Source organism: Poecile atricapillus, chromosome 4 (genome assembly GCF_030490865.1).
Source record: "Poecile atricapillus isolate bPoeAtr1 chromosome 4, bPoeAtr1.hap1, whole genome shotgun sequence".
In the NCBI taxonomy this organism is placed as follows: Eukaryota; Metazoa; Chordata; class Aves; order Passeriformes; family Paridae; genus Poecile; species Poecile atricapillus.
Genome location: NC_081252.1, coordinates 37,220,366 through 37,240,394, shown reverse-complemented (window position 1 = coordinate 37,240,394; position 20,029 = coordinate 37,220,366). Strand labels below are relative to the sequence as shown.

The 20,029-nt window shown below is 37.8% G+C and overlaps 1 protein-coding gene across 1 annotated transcript in view; it reads left to right on the top strand.

The window, feature by feature from the left end:
- Positions 1-20,029, top strand: part of MARCHF1 (membrane associated ring-CH-type finger 1) — a 186,572-nt gene that overhangs the window by 145,341 nt on the left and 21,202 nt on the right. The window contains exons 5-7 of the mRNA XM_058838570.1: positions 5,391-5,470; positions 5,752-6,483; positions 18,324-18,504. Coding sequence (XP_058694553.1) covers positions 5,391-5,470; positions 5,752-6,483; positions 18,324-18,504 — 993 coding nt within the window. The remainder of the gene's footprint in view (positions 1-5,390; positions 5,471-5,751; positions 6,484-18,323; positions 18,505-20,029) is intronic.

Below are 20,029 nucleotides of genomic sequence, written 5' to 3'. Positions count from 1 at the left end.
TGATTTACAAAAAAGGAAAATCTGTGAAAGATAATTTCTTTCTGTGAAAGAAATTCAGTTGCCAATTTGATGTAACAATTGCTGTAAAGTCATCAATCAGATTAAAACAACTTTAAAATCTGAGCACAAAGCAGGAATTCTATCATAAAGAAACAAAGAAAGAAAAGAGGAAAAAATCCAAAACAGTCAAACAAACCAAAACCCAGAAACCCTCTCCCCCAAACCCATGTGCACAAATTTCAGTTTCCATCAAGACCGAGATTGTAAAATAACACCCAGCTTGGGTCACCTTTATCATGTTTTGGAACTTTTTTAGACTGAGGAAATGTCCACATAGAAATTCATAAAGGTGGATGTTTTCTGCAGAATGTTGTGTTGTTTACAAAGCAGAAATTTTCAGATTAAAATACACAGATTGGGTCTCCTGCTGAGCTTATTGCCATACAAACTGCTCTAATCTTCTAAGGTATCCATTCCTCTGTGTGCTGTTTTACAAATAGGATAGAGTTTCAGCTTTTTAACTATAATGGCTGGTGGGATCTGGAGTATTCTGTGATGCATCACTGCTATTAGAGGAAACTCAGTAGGAGAATAAAAGCATTAGACATGTTCCTTGTCTGCCCTATCACCCATCAATTGTCTGCAGCTTTCTGCTTCAGCAGTGCTGTAAGTTGACCAGCTTTTGGAAATGCCTCTATTCAGAGCAGAGACAGGATTCATTCTGTGATAGCTGTGAAGCTGTTTTATTTAAGCTGTTCATTACATCATCTTTTTTTTTAATTTAAAGCTTCACTCCCTTCCTGTGTAAATCTTTGCACTTCTGGAATCTGCCTTTACTCAGCTTTTCTGTTAGGCCAAAGCAGATCCCTTTTATGTTCTTAAGAACAGCACAACTTGACTCATGTTCTTGCACTAGTTTCAACATGCAGGTTAAGCAATAAATGGCCTCTAAGGACTTTTTTTTTTTTTTAATATTATTTTTGTTTGTTAGTATGTTTTGGGGTTTTTTTGTTAATTTTTATCTGTAAACTTCTATCAGATCCTGAACACCTAAGTAAAGGCAGTCTTGATTTGAAATTCTTACACTTTGCACCAGTGGAACTTATTTCTGTTCCCCATTTGCTGGTTTTCTAATCACAGACATGTACACGTGTGTGTGACGCTGAAGTCCCCTTGTGTTGGGTGTGTGATTAGCATCCTGTTTATCCTGAAAACTCTGTATTTACCAGCATTCTGCTTGAATAGCACACTATCAACATCCCAAAAATAATTATGATGATGAGTGCCCTGTCATGTCTGTTAATTGAATCGCATATCCTTGACAAGAGATTTCATCTAAACTGGCCGAGACAGCAGAAGGTGGTGACTGGGGAATCTCTCTCTACTAACAATCTCTTTGAAATGCCAAACCTAATCAGCTGGAGTTGGCATTATCCCTTAGACCTCTTCCTTGTGTTGATGGCGTAGAGAAATGAGCTGCCTTGCTTATAAATTAATTGTGAAACAGCTTTATTTTGAATTACCACATTTAATTCTGCTACTGATGTAATTTGTTATGATAAAATTAGTACAGTGCTTGTTTAGTTTTCCCACTCCATTGAGCTGTACAGTATACCTGTCTGAAGAAGACATTCATTCAAGGAATACTATTTTTAAAAAAAAAAATTATTCAGCCTCTCAGGTGGAATTGGAGTCCTCAGCATCAATCTGATCCCTGTATTCACTAAATACAGTATCTCAAAATACTCAGTGTGCTAATATAGCAATGGGATGGCAATTATAGCAATTAGATCTGTCTGCTTGAGACTGTTTCTGACATCTGTTGCATATACATTCCCAAAAGAGCTGGACTGATAAGACGTGAGCAGAATATATTCAAATTTTCATGTTCTGGTTTGTCAGATATGCCTTGAAAATACACAGTTCTCTCTGTAAACACACTTCCCAAGCAAATGCCCCTTTAGGTATCTTTGCTCTCAGACTGGATTTAAGAGATGTAATTATTAATTTTTTTAAATTAGTTTGAGATGTGTGGCTTGTAGAAGAGATGGCAAAGAGGGAATATTGCCAAAAGAATTGGGGTAAACCTAGAGGCAGTGCTGGTAGCAGAAAGCAGATGCCGTTACTGCTGTCAGAACAGGGTAGGATGAAAAAGTAAAGGAATTTGAGGATAGAGATCTGGACTAGGCATCCAGCTGAGTTGAAATATTTACAGGTTCTTAAAAACAGCTCATCTAGCTATAAATTATTATATTCATATGACATGTGGTAGGAAGGACAGACCTGACATTAGCAGGTCCTTTCACAGCTATTTAATTTACAGAGGCTGGACCTATTTACAGAATAAGGGCCTCCATTTCCTCTGAGGTACACAAATCAACATCAGAAAATTAATATCAGAAACACTAACCTTTTTGATTTTAGAAATCACTCCATCAGTTCTTTTTTTTTTTTTTTTTCCACAAGATCAAACACTTAAGATTCAGCTGGACAGGGTGATGGGACATGTTGTCCACACTGTGCTTTTGCCAAGACAGGTTGGACTAGGTGATCTTTGAGATTCCATCCAACCTGATATTCTATGAATCTGTGCTTTTACCATGAAAAGCTGATTTAATGTAGATGTACATATAAACATTTAGATAATATAGATAAAAATTTGTGTTACAAAGTTGTAGAAACCAAATTAATTATATTTGATCACAGGTAAGAATCTGAATTATCTTGTCTATAACTTGTCATGCTTTGTTTTTGAAGACTTATATGGTGCACTGTCTTTTTGCCTACCAGTTGGCATGTTTGCTCCAATAGGGCTTAGACAAACAAGCAAAAACCATTCATTTTTTAAAAGACATTTATCTAAATTGTTTTTGAAGGAAATAAACTTTTCTCTGAGTTATGTATAATAAACATAACAAATATAACAGCATCATGTCTGCACAGCGGAACTAGAAAGTAAATTTGACTGAGCAGGGCTGAAACAGTCCAGACCTCTTGACAGTTGAAAGTGAAATTCAAGATTTAAGTAGTCAAACTGATAATGTAATTTTTATCTTAAAATAATTAGATTTCCACTGGTCTGCAGTTCCCAATCATAAGTGTAAAAGCTTTTCAAGGAGTTTGTTTTGTTTTTGGCTTTATTTCAGCTCTCTTAAGAACTGTCTAGCTGGCTTCCTGCTTTAATAGCTGCTGAAAGTTTCTTGAACTTGTGCAGACCTACTGTATGGGTGCTGGGCCAGCTTAGTCAATCTCCTTATCCTTCAAAGGGTACTGCTTGTGGCAAGGTGATATAAAAATTCCTTTTATTGCATGGAGATGATCTGACCTCCATCTGAGTCCAGATCAAATCCCTGTAGTACAGAGATCCTGAAAGAAGCAGTGGTAACAATCCTGGAGCTGGGAGGGGAGAAGGGAAATGAGCTCATCATGAGGGATAAATTCAGGATTCCCCACTTGACTCTAGGGCTGGATTTTTTCAGCAGTCCTTCAACTGGGGCTTAGTCTGGCAGGATGTTTTTTCACACAACAGCAGCATGTAACCCAATAACATTAGTTATTGGTGCTGATGTCTGCATCTTTCCTCTTTAAATAGCTTAAGGTATACCTAATTACTTAATGCTAATCTCAGAGGCTGAGATGGAAGATGGGTTATATACCCAACCATGCATCTAACATATGTTTCTAATATGTACATAAGAAAAACTCATACTCTGTCTCAATGCATATAATTGACATATTACTTTTGTAGAAAAGGAGGTATGGAATACAATTTCTCTCACAAATACTTGTCCTTTTCTTCTAGCATGTAGACACATTAATGTTCCTCCTTTGACTGGTGAATCCAGACGTGGCAAAAACTTAGAATACAAGGATTGTGTCAATAAATTCATCAGTTGCTTTATCAATTTAATTTCTCATTTTGGCTTAGTTGTTATAGCGCTGAGTTTCGTTTGTGGCAGTAGAAGTAAAGAATTAGTAATATTGTTGGTGAGTTTGGTGTACTTTTGCCATGTTAATCAGCAGGTAAAAATGGTTACTTGAATTCTGGGAGTTAGAAGATTGTTTTAATGCAAAAACATTATTCTTAAGTCTCAGCTGGCACCCTTATAAAAGCAAAAATTCATAGTGGTAACTGATGTTTCCAAAAGATGTATGCATTAAATTAAATGGATATTGAGAACCTCAGCTAAAAGTGGAAGTGTTGGCACGCACTTGCTGTTTGTAATTATTTTTGCTTTTACTACTGATTTTCAAACACCTTTTTAACACCACAAAAATGTCTGTGAAAGTTGAGCTAGAAATAATTTCAGTTATCTGACTGAATTTGATTTGTTAGCACAAAAGATTTGGAGAACAGGCTTTACATCTTTGTATGATTTGTACTTTGTACTCCTGCCTAGTAGTCATCATTGCCTTGCATCTGGTGCACTGTTTTGTGGAATTCTGAGGCTTGTAGTATTTTGTCTGCATTTGGAAGTGGTGATCACAGTGGGGTGGATGGGTTTGCAGACAAAAAGCTAATACCCCTAATCAGCTACAGGAATGTCATAGCCGTAAGAATGATTTGTATTGAGCCCACTTCCCACAACACTATGTCTTGTGAGGGATCCTGAAGAATCACAACGCCTTGGGTTTACATTTGGATTCCATACAGTTCTGCTGCCAGTAGATAGCAAGGCAGATTGAAATTGTTTGCTTTTAACACCATCAAAATATGTTTTCAGTGAAAGTATTGGGTAACTGAATCTGCAATTTGTAGCAACAACCTTATGAGCAAAATGTCACATACTAAACATGCTTTATATCTCTTCTGCTGTTTGAGAATGCGATCAGCTCTGTAGAGATGCAGCCTGCACTTTGGATTTTTCAGGCTCATCTCAGTTTAACAATTTCAGCACTTCTAGAAGATCTGATTGCCTTGAAAACCTTTTAAAACACACTCTAATCTTCCTGCTGTTTCATCAGTTCACTCAACCAAAGTTAGCTTTGGGTTCTTCACCACTCAATGTATCGCAAATGCACTTCACATGATTTGGAAGGGAATCATCGTGGTTGTTTGACTGCATGAAAAGAAAACCAGTACTTTTTCCCTTCAGACATTTACAGTACAGCCAAATGAAAATTCAAATGCTGAAAGCTGCTTCCTCAAACAGTGACAAAAAGTAGTCATGGGCGAATGAGAGCTCAAACACTTCAGTCGTATTTAGTTCCACAAATAGGTTTCACTTTTGTTCAAGCTTCCTGTATTTTGCGAGCTTCTATGTGTTCAACCGTGCGCTATGAACAACAGAAACAGTTGTTTTAATTTTGTGATCATGTGGCAAAGCAGTAAAATATCTGCAATGTATTTCATGGACAAAGATTCCAAACTGTCTAACTTATTTCAACAGGCAAGCAGTCCTACAACAGGAACAGCTCCCAGGAGTCAATCTCGGTTGTCTGTCTGCCCCTCCACTCAGGACATTTGTAGGTACGTGCTGAGAAAAATACTCTCTCATCTGGCTGATACGTGTAAGTTGTTTCTTTTAAATATTGTGTAGCTCTTGCTTCTGCTTAACTTTATTCATAATTGACATAGACTTTAGTTTTCTTTTGATCTCTGTTTTTGTTTTGTTTTTGCTTTTTAGACTCATGTTTTTCTATTAAAATTCATGTTCTCATTCTCATTCTTTTTTTTTGTGTGCGTGTGATTTCTCTTTCCTCCCACCCTTACCATTTCCATCCCTTTCCTTTGCTTACTGCTTTGTCTAGATCTACTGCCTTGCATGATTTGTCAGAAGATGAGCTTGAACATGCAACCCCTGTCATGGTGCTGGCCCCTTCTAATAGGGAGCCTGGTGGTAAGAAACACATAAAACGAAGGTTTAGGAGGAAAAGAGAGACTGGAGACAATGGTGAGCACACAGAAAAGCAAGGAAAGGGGAGAAACTGTAAATTGCATCCCGAGCCTCCGAGATCCAGCTGGAACACATCTGATTCATCATCATCTTCAGATGAGAGTCAGTGGGCTCAGGCTAGGAGGAGAGCAAGAGAAAAGGCCAGGATGGCCAGGAGAGGGAGAAGAAACAATAGATCATGCAGTAACCAGGATGGGTCCTCAAACAATAATGCTGTTGAACTTGTCACCTTGGGGACAGTGGGAAAAGAGAAACAAGAAGTGTCTGACCCTGAGAATCCTACTTTAAATCACCGCCGAAGGATTCCAAAGCTTAAGGAGTCACAGTCTTCAGCATCATCTCAGGAAGCAAGGATTTCCTCAAGAAAATGTGGGAAAAGCAAAGGGAAAAGCTACCAGAGAGATCGGCAGCCTGCAGCTTTCCTTAGACACACGAAGGACTCCTTTGCAGAGGCAGGCTCTGGCAGCGATGCTCTGGCAGTCCCAGACCATGGAGCACCTGCTGGAGCAGGGCCCACTGTGCCTCATGCTGTTCAGAAGCCTCCAGTGTTGTATGATGACTGGTCTGATGATTTAGAAGTATGCAGGTTAGTCCTTAATAAGAAGGATTTAGCATTCTTAAGAGGAGTTTCTCCCTGCCACGGTCTGAGTGCCTTTCCCGTGACTGCTTTCTGTCGCTATTTCTCAGTAGTAAACTGCTAGGCAGGCCACAGGAAATAACACAAGAACCTTTGCTACAGAGAAATTAGCATATCTAAATTTGAAGAGATTATTTAGAAAGAGTAATCCTACAAAGGAGCCAAATGTTTGTCTTTTCTCCATGAAGATGGACCCGCTCTGTCTGTCCTCTGGCAGAGTATTGTGGTTTTTTAAATCTCCAGCCAGAGGCAGAGAACGAAGCAGAGTGCCAGATAGCTCAATACAATGGGATACAGAGCTTTTCCTCCTTAAGTGATCAGTTCAAGTCCAGCTTTGGTCTCTCTGTGTAATTTTTCAATGACTTACATGAAATAAATTTATGGTCTTGATTCAGTGTCCCTTAGAGTTGCCATTACCTCAGGAATCCAGTGGATGGTGCCTGGAGAACCTCGTCTCTGGTGGGGCATAATTTGTCTGTGATTCTGCACTGCCAAACACCTCCACACTGTGAATGTGTATGGGCTGTTAGTTCAGTCACCCCTCACAAGGATTGGAACGATACAAAAGGGTTATTGGGCAGAATCAACAGTAAAATAAGCTTTGGGAAAGAAAAAGCAACATCAAGAGATCTCTTTAGTTCAGAAGGTCAGGCCTCTGACAATCTGATGCCCTTGGTGTGAAGCGTGCAAGCAGAAGGTGAGCATTTTACCCTGGAAATGAGATCAAGCTAGCCACTTCTGGGCTAACATCCAAATTTGGAGTGCACAGCTGGGAACACTTGCGTTACTTAGTTCAGTGGTAAATGAGAATGCACCATCCTGTAAGTCTAACAGAACTGAAACAAGTATTTCCTTTTTTCTCCCTCACCAAACTTGTGAGCCAGCATTGGCTCTCATCTACAAAGTGTAAATCAAGCTTAGTTTCTTCCTATGGTAACCCAAAACTTCTCACTTTTCTTTGCTGGGAAGAATTTGTGTGGAAATCTAAACAGAGGATGAGGAAGTTCATGATGCCACATCATGCAGTTTCACAGAATGCTTTAACCTAGTGAAACACTGGAAAGATCTTATTTCTAAAAAGAAAAAAGGTAATATGCAAGTATTTTGTGGGTTTTTTGCAGCAGAAGATATAAGCCATTAACTAATACAGCTAGGGCTATGCACTCCTTTTTATACTTACAAGCAAAAATGCACATTTCCGCTGTCTGACAGTAGTCTGTCTTAGTAATTTAAGGTTCTTCAAAGTCCATCTGTGTTTGTGCATGAGCCTATGTATTAGGACCAGGCTTGAGTTCTCTCTGCCATATAGAAATGCAAAGAAACAGCAGCAGTGGTAAATAAACCATATTATTGAAATGTGTCTACAGGGCATGATGCAGAACTGTGCACAGATAACTACCGCAGCTTCCGAGCTGTCTTATATTTCTGAACTACCCAGCCTGCATGTATTGAGGATCCAGTGTAGTACATACACTAGTATATAGTATATATATAGTATATACACGATATATAAATACACACTGTATCTATATCTATATATCTATATATCTGTATATATATATCTATATACCTGTATATCTATATCTATATATACACACACACACTATATATAGATATATATATACATACACTATATATATATATATAAATATAAAATAAAGTTCTGTAAATGCGTTATGTAGATTAGTCTTCACTGTTGCCCAAGTCACCAAACTTAGAATTTGCTATCAGATAAGAAATGAATCCCAGTCTTTTATTTGTCTTCTCAACCCACTTAATTTTATTATAATTTGTCAGGCACTTTTTGCAAGACTTGGAGCTTGGTTCAAGGATGGACCTTTTGGATGTGCATGCATACTTTTCAGCCAGGCTCTTATTTAGTTGAGGAAAGTTGAAAAATTTTGATAGGTTGTGTGTGCCCTTAGGCTCAGTATCAGTGGAGGTGTTCTTTGAACAACCAGCATTAAACTTAATATGGCTGGTAATGAGACCTGTTTTGCAAAATTTCTTAAGCCAGTCATAAACACATTTTTCTACATCTTGGGGACAATACTACTTTTTGTTGTTGTCATTATCAGATATATCATAGTAACCGTAATACATTTAGGAAAAGCAGCAAAATCATTAAGCACATTAATTTTTCATAGCTGATAAGTTGTCTTACTTAATCAGTTTGCAGACAGCTGAAGAAAAGGAAAGACATGTTTTTACTACCAGTTCAGAACAGACTGTAGTTTCTATTTCTCGGGACGGGTCCATGCACTTCATTGATTTGTGATCTGTATGTGGTATGTTTTCTTTTAAATTCACAACCTCCAATCTGAAACAAAAACCAAACAAAGAATTGCATCTCAGTGTAGTTGTGTACATATGCGCCATTTTTGTGCATGAGAAATAGAAAAAGGAGGGCAGTTTCATCATGTTTATGCTAAGACTGGGTTAGCATAGCTGGTTGTGATGTAGAAATTTTGTTTCCTGGGATGTTTCTTCAAGCTTTTCATCCTAGCTATTCGTGTCTCTTAGTTGATATGACAGCACTGGCTGAGAGGAGTGGCCCTCACCTAAGTGTGTGTATTGTGTGGAAATAGCAGAGGAACAGGGATCATGAACATCTCATGGTGACATCTTTAAGTTTCTGGGCAGGCAACCTTTTTCCTTCATTTCCTCATGGATTGCTGACAGTTTCTTTACTCTGCATTTAGCAGCATGAGCAGGAATGTGACAGGGCACACTCAATTCCGTACTCAAAAGTACATTGCCATTGTGCAGGATGTTCTTCACCTAGTCTAAGGGGAGCCTCTTGGTCACTCCAGTGAATTATTTGCCCTTCTGGTGTCACTGATTCTTTCCAAAATGCTGAAAAAATGTCATGGCATCAATTCTGACCTTTACAGTCTCTACCCTGAACAACTACTTTCTCCTGGAGTCCATTAGGAGGCAAGATTTCTTTTTCTGAGATACAATGTAAGTTCTGGCCCCGCTGAGTTGTTTTGGCACCTAATCTATTTTTTTTTTTTTTAAAGGTTCACAGGATAGGCTTTCTAAATCATACAGTTCAATCCCCCTTTTCCTAAGTTGCCCTGTGCCTGAGATTTTTTTTCATATATACTTTATCCTGGAATTCGCCATGGCTTGAGGCACAGCCTCAGAAATAGCTTTCTTTGGTGTGCATGTGGATAATCTCCCTGAAGGGAGCATCTGTGTATTGGACATGACAAAGTGAATGGATTGTGAGAAGTGAATCTCATAGATTTTCACATGGAATCACTAAGAAAAGAAAATTGGGTAGTTGATATTACCACTAGTGGATCATAAGTACTTTGTGTATTGATTCCGAATATATCTTGTGGTATTTTTATTATTGAATTATTGAATTGAATTTTATTATTTTATTATTGAAAGATATTTTCTGTTTAACTAGTTAGGCTTTTGGTGTAAAATCTTTTTGTAGTGCTGATTGAGTCATTGCACCAAAAGCATGTGCACTTAAATAAACCGGAGTTTCTCACTTTGAAAAAAAATGCTTTTTGGAAATCAAATTTTGATTTTGTTGAACTCTGAATGATTCTTTCTGCAGTCAGGTAATGGCAGGCCCTCATTTGAGGAGCAGGGTATAACAGTAGGGCATATGAGAAAGGCAGGGAAGGGAAGAAGTAAAGGAGATCATGAAGTTGATTCATGAGATCTGCAGACTAGATTTCAAGCATAATTTTTAAAAAAACAGTTTTCAAAATCTAGTGTGCTAATTAAAGGCCATTTTAAACTTAGGAAAATACTAATATTGGCATTTCTGTGTGTTAGCACAATTATAGATGGAAAGAAATAGTGTATACTGCATATAACAAGAGGCAATATGATTATGTTATTTCTCTGTGTGAAGTCAAGTGCTTCAGCAGGGTTTTTTTCTTAATATTATTTAGAAGGACCTTCAAAAAATACATCTTTCATGAAATTTCTTACATTCTGAAATATTCAGGCAGAAGAGTGCTCATGAAATTAGCAGAACAGAAAGGTGCTTGGTAGGAAACAAGTCCTTGAGGAAGAAAAACCCAGAAAGTTGAACAGAAGATAGATATATACGTTCAAATTCTACCAGTGAATTTTAACATTCATTCTAAATACTTGTGCCAAAACCTTGATGTTGGACCAGTAAAGAAACTGTAGCGAAGACTTGAAATACCGTCCAGAGCTTTCTAAAATCACCATAAAATGGAAGATGCTTGACTTCCAGACTGTGGTGCTTAGCTGGAGGGTTTTTCACCTGTTTTTCCCTGGAGTGTTAGTGTGTACCTTGTGATCTCAGGATGACATGTTAGGAGTTAACTCTCTGAATCTTCTCCTGCATGTTGACTCCTCACCCCTTCCTTGAAAGAGCTGTGACTGCTGCTAATTTTCCTGTTCAGAACTTTATTTTTTTGCAAAGTGACTTTTTGGTAGGAGTCTCCTGCTTTTTGAGGAATCTCCTTCTCTGCTTGCTGGTCTGGTGGTTCATCAGTCTTTGAAGCAGTATGAAATTCTGGTTAATTCTATTATCTGCCTGATGGTTCAAATCCCCATCTGTCACCTCTTCAACCATCTGGTTATGCAGTCTCTTTTGGAAGCTCTCCATGATTCACAAGGATGCAAGGAGAGCCAAAGTAAGGCAAGCATGTCTTTGTTTTGATTAGGCTCACTTATCTAGGGGAGAACTGAGTCCTGGTTTCTGCTTGTTTCTCTCAGAACTTATTATTATTTTTAATGGAAATAAGTGAAATGCCACAACGTCCTGTAGCAAGTTATCCTTGGTTTTAAGGGTCCCGTTATTGAATACTTAAAGCTTGCATATTTTGTGTATAGAGTTTAGTTCCTTAAAGCTTTGACTTTCACTAGGTGGGTGGGAGGAAATCTATATCCTGTTTTGAGATGCAGTCCCTAGTTCTTTGAACTTGGTCAGTGCAGTAAATCTTGTCAGACATGTATCTTGCACTAACAGTGCATCTGAGGCAGCAATTACTTGTAACTCTTTAGATATCCTATTTATCACCTATAAAGGAAGATTAATAGGAAGACAAGAAATGTCGACAAAATAAAATATTTATGTGCTTTCACTAATGTTGTTTGCTGTTGGGGCTCTTAAAAATTCTTATCACTTTTGCAGAAATGAAGGGAAAGCTTTATGAACTAGGTCCTTATGAAATTCCACTAGTGTGCTGCAACATTTTAAAAATGGTTTTTCCTCTAGTCAGGTAAAGGCAGCTGACTGTAAAGCATAATGGAAGGGCAGGAGTGACAGGGAAGAGATATACAAATGGATTGCATTTGGTGTGGAGAATTTATGTGTCTCATTCACACCATGTTTAAATGGAGAGGAGTACCAATTTGTCATTTAGATCACTTTGTGATTTAAAAGTGGAAAGGATGAAAATGAGATTAAAAAAAAGAAAAGCCTGTAAAATGAAAGCAAGAGAAACATGGCACTCTGGACTCTATTGCAGGGTGAACAGATTCAGTGACTTTAACCTTTTTTTTTTCCAAGTGTTAAACTGTGTATGAGCAGAGCTTAATATTTTTGTGGATTCTTTTTCTGAATGACAATTACTTGCTGTGAGTTGTTCATAAAGTTGTTTAATTTTAGGTTCTAACCATTTAAAAGTACTGTGAGCACTTTATACATCGGCAAAGGAGCTTTTTAAATTGGCAAAATTACCTTTTTTGGACAGAATAGTTTTCCTAAGAAAAAAAATCCACCAGTAGCAACAGCAATTTTGTGCATCCTTTTGCAGTTCTGGGGAACTGGATCCTTTTGGTCCAATTAAGATAACCTAGGAGCTCATGGCATTTTATGCTGGCAGCTAATAATCCTCACAGCGAAAAATCAAATCCAGGGATTCACTGGCTCCAACATTTTTCAGCTCTGCTGTTTCTTCCCAACTAAGCAACAGTGAGATTCAGTGATGAAATGTACTCACCAAACAGAGCAAAATTTTTCTTTACATAACCATTATGAGTTCTTATGTGCTTTCCAGTGAAGGGCAGGATTTAACTGCCTCTTCAATAATTTCTCCCCAAAACAAAATATTTCTAGAATAGGCAATGTCTTCCTTGAGCATATTTATATGGAGAAAGTATTTCCCTCTTTTACTAAGGAAATCTGTTAAAAGTTCAAAAGTATTTCTCTTGTTCTCTGGTATTCTTCCATCTTCAAGAAAATGACCGTGTGGTTATTAGGCATCTGTGTTAATTTAGTTCAGGGTGCCTATCAGTTGCATCACAGTTGGTGTAAACATGCCACAGTCAAAAGGCTCTAGCTCCTCCTCATTTGGCGAGTGAAGGGGCCTCCGTTAGTGCTTTAGTGCAGATAAGGAGCCTGCTTTTGAAGCACACCTGATCAGCGTTACTTTTGCCATGGTTTTAGACCACACTGAGAGTTTGTCTCAGGGTTCTTCAACTGTATTCCCTTTGAGTGTATTCCTGGTCCAGTCTAAAATCAGTTTCAAATCAGAGAAACACCCACCAAGATGGGTCTGGTGTAGATACCCCAGGTTTAGCACTAGCTGGTTTTTCTTCAGTAGATTTGTTACAATTTCACTGTAGTGTTTGATTGCATGGACAAAGCTGTACAGCAGCCAGAAAATTAAGGAACAATACAGGTTTTACATAATTACATCATTTATAGCCCTTAAACATTATTGTACATCACTATCAGCATGCCCATGCCCCCATATAAATTTATATTTTTTAAAGCCTCAGAGGCATTCCCCTATATTTTATGTTTGTTAATGAGGGTAAAATTTGACCTGGTGTGTTTTCAAGGAAGTCTATAAAAGCTTCTGTAGCTAAACCCTTGGTCTATGTGTAGTGGCCAAAAATCCTTAAGAGTTTTACCAGGTACTGAGGTAGGGGGCCAGTTGTAAATGTGGGATCCACAGAAAGAGTTCTGGTGATGCAGAGTTACTGCAAACGCTTTTCCACCAGCGCTGCTCCTAGTGACAGGATTCTTAATCTGGTTTGCAGCAGAAGCAGGGACATGCTGATTGATTCTTATTCTTTATCACTGTCCTTTGGCAGAGATCCAGACATGCTTGGGAATCAGCTGGGCAGATGCTGTCCCAGAGGAGTGCTTGCTGGCAGGGTAGGAGTGGAGCACTAAATCTCACAGGACTCCTGCAGAATAAGTGTGTTTTCCACTTCACTACAGAGGCACAGGGATCAGCCCATTTTCTTAATTTCCAAAGAGTCAGGTGGATTAGTGAAAGACAGGTTAGGGCAACTGCTGGGTTTCCAGTGAGGTTGGAGATTAGCAGCTATTCTCTTTAATAAGAGTAAAACTGTTAGCTGCATGTGAAGAAAGAGCTACAAATCTGTTGGAATCTGCCTGTATCTCTTGCAATAAGCAGCTTAGATGCTAACCATCTAGATAGCAATTTTAATTTACATGATTTTGCCAGAATCTGTTGTGAAAACCTGAAAGCTTTCCAAGTGATCTCCTTGTTCCATACTGATTTTAGACCGTTTAAACTGAGATTATGTTTGTCTGTATGGAAAATGGAAATGTTTGTCTGTATGGAAGAAAAAAAGTCTTAATTTTATGACAAGTGAATGTCAGTCATCCAAGATAACTCTTGGTGTTTTTTTGAGAATCAGCCAAAATCCAATGACCTTAGGAATGCCTGCAAGTTGTGGACTGGTTTCATTCTTCCCTTTCTGCCTTTTATCTTTTGCAGTGAACAGGATCATGGAAAACATGAGAAAGCAATTAATAGTCATGGAATTTAAGATAGTATGACATTAAATTCTGAAGATGCCTCACTTCTGAGTGCTTTCTTTAGCTGCCTTTCATTATTTTGATCTGATAAGAAGTTCCTTTTGTTTATATATGTGTGGTGGCAATATGTTTTGTAAGGAACATATGAGAGTTCTGCAACAGTTTTTATATGAATTATTAAGATCTTTCACAAATACTGATGTTTTCAGTTTTAACATTACATATTTTTTCCCTGAAAAATATTTTTCTTAATTTATTGCATTATATATATGAACCTGCTGTTTAAGAACATCCTTCAAATAATTCTTGTGGTTTTGTTTTTCATCTCATGTACGCACAATGTTAGCATTAATTTCTGTGTTTGGTACATCTACATAAATGTAGGAACAATACTGTTCTAGAAAAATTTGTGCTGGGTAATTAAAATACTGGCTTATAAAACAAAAACTTACACATAAGGATGACAGCACTGCTGGAGTATCATTTCATAAAATTTCACAGTGACTTTTATTTAAAGAAATATAGATATTCTGTGATCTCGGTGTGTAGGGATATGTTTGTAGGTATATGCATATACAGACACAAAATTTTGTGTATCTGAATGAGAAGGTCATCTAATGGCTCATATATCTTGTGTTGTCCGGTGTATACATGATTCACAGAGCAAAAGCTCCTTTGGACTCTTGTGCTCGTTGTTTCCTCTGGAAAAGAAAGGTCCTGTTCACAGACAGGAATCCTTAAAGCACTAAGTTGTCCAAAAAAAAAAAAAAAATAGTCAAAGGTGTTTCTCTATAATGAAAGTCGTTTATCTACTAAAGGACTAAAAGTTTGAGAAAAGCTGAGTATGCAAATTCTGTAGGTGTGTCTGAGCAGCTAAAACTGCATCTATTAACAATGATCTGTGCTGTACTACAACTTGTAAATAAATCAGTATAGATTTAGCAAATTATGTATTTTTTTCTTTATCGTAGAGAGTGTTTTTGTTCCCATTCAGTTCCCATTCCCATTTTGTTCCCATTCAGTTAATTTCTAAAGTATGCAGACAAATTTTACTCTCAGAACAAGTTCAGCCAGCTAAATAATCAATCTGATGCATGAAAGTTTCAAACACTTGTGGTCATTTGACAGCAGGAAGCTAGAATGAAAGTTCTCCACCTCCAGGCTTGGTTCAGGTATGTCTGTGCTTTGTATCCCTACCTCCATTCTGTTTGCACAACAAGCTTCTCAAAACCATGATTAAAATATACCTTCTACAATTTGTTGATAATAATGATGTACATTATAGATGAACTCATCAAAGAGCAAAGACACACAAAATTGTGGTTCAATTCTAATGGCTGAGGAAGACAGAGCAAGTTATCTGCTCCAAGTCTTTAAAAGATGTTTAAGCACTTAGCCAACAGTCTGTCACCACAGGTGCTGGGCACCAACAAATCTTTAGACTGTCACTGTGAGTTTAGGTACTCAGTCATCTTTTAAGCTAATTTCTTACAGTTAAGCAAATAACAAAGAGTTAAATTGTACCAAAGAGACCAAAGAGCATTCAAAATAGTGAAAGCTATGCCTTTGGTCATTTTCTCTGGACTTCAATTCCTACTAAAGTTTGTTTTAATTCTCATTACATATTTCATGGTTAGAAAGCTAGAAGAAGCCATTAGAATATTTAGTTCATGCTTATACATACTGTAAGTTCTTAGTGTCACCCTGTGATTTATACAATTGGTTTGTGTCCTGTCTACAAGGAAAGCCCAAATAGAATGTATAATGCATATAAAGTTCTTCTGTAGAAGTATTTCTACTAAGGATTATTTCGATTCATTTCAAATTAGCAGTGTCACTTTATTTGAAAAACCCAGTGGAATTTTAGGCTTGTATTTTAGCTCTGAAAATAATTTTAAACAGTCTTGGTAGTAGTAGAAAAAAGGCTATTGGGTACATAGTTTAGTTGTCTAATTTCTAAATAGTCTAAATGCTAAGGCAGTAAAATAAATTATTTATGGCTTGAATTTAAATGAACAAAGAATGCTGGTCTTACTTTGGGGAATAGCTTTAATTTAAAAAGAAAATTATGTTTTTTATGTAACTCTCAGTTGGGAATACATTTGTGAAAAAAATAACTATTCCGTGTTTTGAAAATATAGTTCTGTTTAAGCTAGAGGCTCAGTAAGAAATCACCACATAGGCAATTCCCATCTAAGAGCTAAGCTACTGATGCACCTAACTCAGCTGGATTAGTAAAGACAAGACTGTAAATTGAGTTCCTGTAAAATCTGTCTCAAAAAATGAACATGTGCAAGAAGGAAGTTGTGGGTAATTTGTTCTCCTCTTCACTGCTGTGGGGCATGAAATCCTGTACAAGCACCGCTGCAGAAATTGAAACCTGGCTTTTGTGGACCAGGTATTCAGAGCTTCATTTATCTGTTGGATTTTTTTGGTCTCTTTATTTCTGTATGTCCAGCAAAGCAGCTTTGTTCTGCTTTCCCATTATCGTAGATTGATTTTCTCATGGCTCTGAGCTACACTGTGGGAGAATAGTGGAGCTGCCAGTTCTGATCTGTAGATCTTTCACTTAGACATTTGAATTTCCTCCTCACCTGCTTATAGACTTGGCTGCCTCAGAGCTGTACAGTAGCCAGTCTTTCCTGGGATGTCTTTGTCAGGTAGCCTCCTGACATACATCAGAAGCTCCTGCTCTAGAAAGGTCACCCATCTTCCCAGTAGGATGACAACCTCATCCTGAAGCTCTCCTACCCCTTTTCCTACCCTGTGGTGTGGTCACAATTTTCTCTGTAAAAGGATGTTACTCCTCAGATATGTTCAGACACTTCTGCATCTGCACTGTGGGTGCTACTCCCAAGTTTCTAAGGCCAAGACAACAGAATCTGTGCTATTATTGCTACTTCTTTATTTTGAAATAGTATTTCTTAGGCTTCAGGGTGGATTTTTTTTTGTTGTTTGGTTCTTTTTGTGGTTTTTTTGTTTGTTTTTGTTTTGTTTTTTTTGTTGGGGTTTTTTTTTTTTCCCCTCTTGCATGCCAGTTTGACACTTCAGACACTCATTAGACCTTGGGTGCTTTGTTGTGTTTTTCTAAGTTTTGGGGTGGGGGGGAATTACTCTTCATTGAGGTGAACCTCCTTAACTTCAGGTGTTTGGTTAAGCCTTCTGCTCTCTGTAGAGCTTTCCCTGCATTCAATGAGATGCTTGACAATAAATCTGACATTGTTTTTGATGGGTGAATGTTTTCCTGATGTGATCAGGAGATTGTTTGTAAGAGGGGAAAACCAGCAGGACACTTGGATGTGTCACAGAAGAAGCCCTTTAGGTGATGATGTTAGAGCACTGATCACTTTATGCAAAACCACAATATGAAAAGCTCTGTATCCCACCATAAAGTAAACCAGTTCTGGGACCAACCTCTATCATAGGGTCTGCTTACAGAGTAGTTTTTGTTTTCCCAGATAATGCAGCTGTCTACTTAAAAGGGACTGTGAGGAGTAAAAAAATGACCATGACTTTTCAATACCTGCCTCCTAAAAAGTGTGCATGTGTGTACACACTGTGCCATACGCATGACTCCAGAGTACTCAAAACTGCTCTCTGATTCTTTTGCCTGTTACTTGTTAACTGGGTAACTCCAGAGAGATACCCTAGGAACTTTTTGTACTTCACATACTGGATATTTTCAGCTTGGGTTAGATTTCTCTGCCTTTGAGGGTTTTATTGGCATTGCTTACAGACCAAGAACTGTTCTGCTCTGGTATTTTGTCTTAAAGGTTTTGCCATGCATAAAAGGGAAAAACTGTTATTTCTATTGATTCACCTTCAGACCACGTAGAAAATTCAAAGAGAAACAACTAAGTGAAAGGAAATTGTTAAATGGCAGAAAGGAACAGGGAGTGTGTTCCTGGGCCTCCATCTGAAAGGTCATATACCTGGCATCTTTTGAATGTCAAGCCTGAAGATGGGGGAGCAGTGTAAATAAGCAGTGCCTTTGCGTTGCTGATTGGCAGGTTGCCTCACTCGCTCTTGCTGTCCTTCCTGTCAGGATCTGTCACTGTGAGGGGGATGATGAAAGCCCCCTCATCACGCCGTGTCGCTGCACGGGGACCCTGCGCTTTGTTCACCAGGCCTGCCTGCACCAGTGGATTAAGAGCTCAGACACGCGCTGCTGTGAGCTCTGCAAGTACGACTTCATCATGGAGACCAAGCTCAAGCCTCTCCGGAAGGTAGGGTGTTTTGGAGTTTAATTATCCTCAGGTCTCACTGCTCCAGAATGGCTGTGGAAATTGCAAGCACAGTTAAAGAAACATCTGTCCGGAATGGCTTTGTATTTGCTTTAATTAATCGGTCACGGTGATTTTATTCTTATATTTAAGTTGGTTAATTTTCAGCAGCGGAGAATTTGACTAAAGGCTCTCTGCCATCACACATACAACATAAATGCACAAATAATAGTCTTTTGGTTCAGACTTTTTATCTTCAGCTTTTTGTTATGGGTTCATCTGCGTATTTTTAAGCCAGAAAGAAATCTTCTCATGTTTTGTTTCTGAGTAACACAGTCCAGTTCACCCAGCAATTTTTACATGGAGCCCGTAACTTTTGGTTGAGAATGATGGTTATACCCGTGTGGAGACAGCAGTAACACAGTCAATTTAGCTGCATCTGTTGTAGCTGTGACACTCATGGGCAAATTAATCACTTCTACTTTATAATTAGTTAATGGAATTTAAAAGACAGGGTGACTTTGCATCCTGAATGTCAAATGTATGTTATCTGCACTCATCTGTTTTCTAAGATAAATCAATACAATGCTCCAAGTTTGTCAGTATAGGGAAGGTGAAGAGTTTATTAAACATATGTGAGTTCTATTTTCTTTGGAGTGGAATTTTCTTTGAATTTTTATTTTAAAATGCTCTCATCCTTCTGGAGCTTTGTTGAATCTTTGAAGCTTGAGACAATTGGGAACTGGGCAAGTTTTGATTTAAAATAAATTCCTACATGAAAGACATAGAAACTATTGCTTGTCACTAGCATATGCCTATATAGTAGCGTTTCAATGGCAAAAGACATTTTGTTTTTCATGGCCTTACATAGGTAGCAGTAGTTCAGAGAAAGGAGAATCAATGGAATTCCTTCATATTTCCTATTCAGAGGAATTTTCTAAGAAGTCTATGGTCATAAACCACTCTGAAGAGAAAAACTGGGCTAAATTGGCAAGCAAAGCCTGTGGCAGGGAAAGACAAAGTTCTCAAATGCCAGGTAGATCTGGCCACGTAGGCTAGAAATTGAAATAGATGTAAAAAGAAAAAAAAAAGATGGCTAAAAACTTAATTATATTGACTTCAGTTTTAGTAATTGCAGATAAATTTTAACTAATGTGACAGGATAATTGTATTAAAATCCCCCACCTGTTGCATAACTTTGGGGGATTTTTTCAGTTTGTATGTTTCTATTTTCAAACCAAATTGCTTTAATATCTAACATCGAACAAGTACTCTCACAACAGTTACTTTTCTCAAGAGATACCAGTATTTTTAACAAAAGCCTTTTCGTGGAATTGTTAGATAATATAGCATCTTTTATAAAAGGGAAACAAAATTTATAGCAACCAAAAAGATAAGGAATGAAAAATGTGCAAAACTTGGTATCAGAAGTAGGCACTTTCAACTCTGTGTGTGGTCAGTGCCATATCTCCTCCCACTTTTAGAGTGGTAATATAATTCCTACAAGTCTGTAATTTCTTAATTGAAT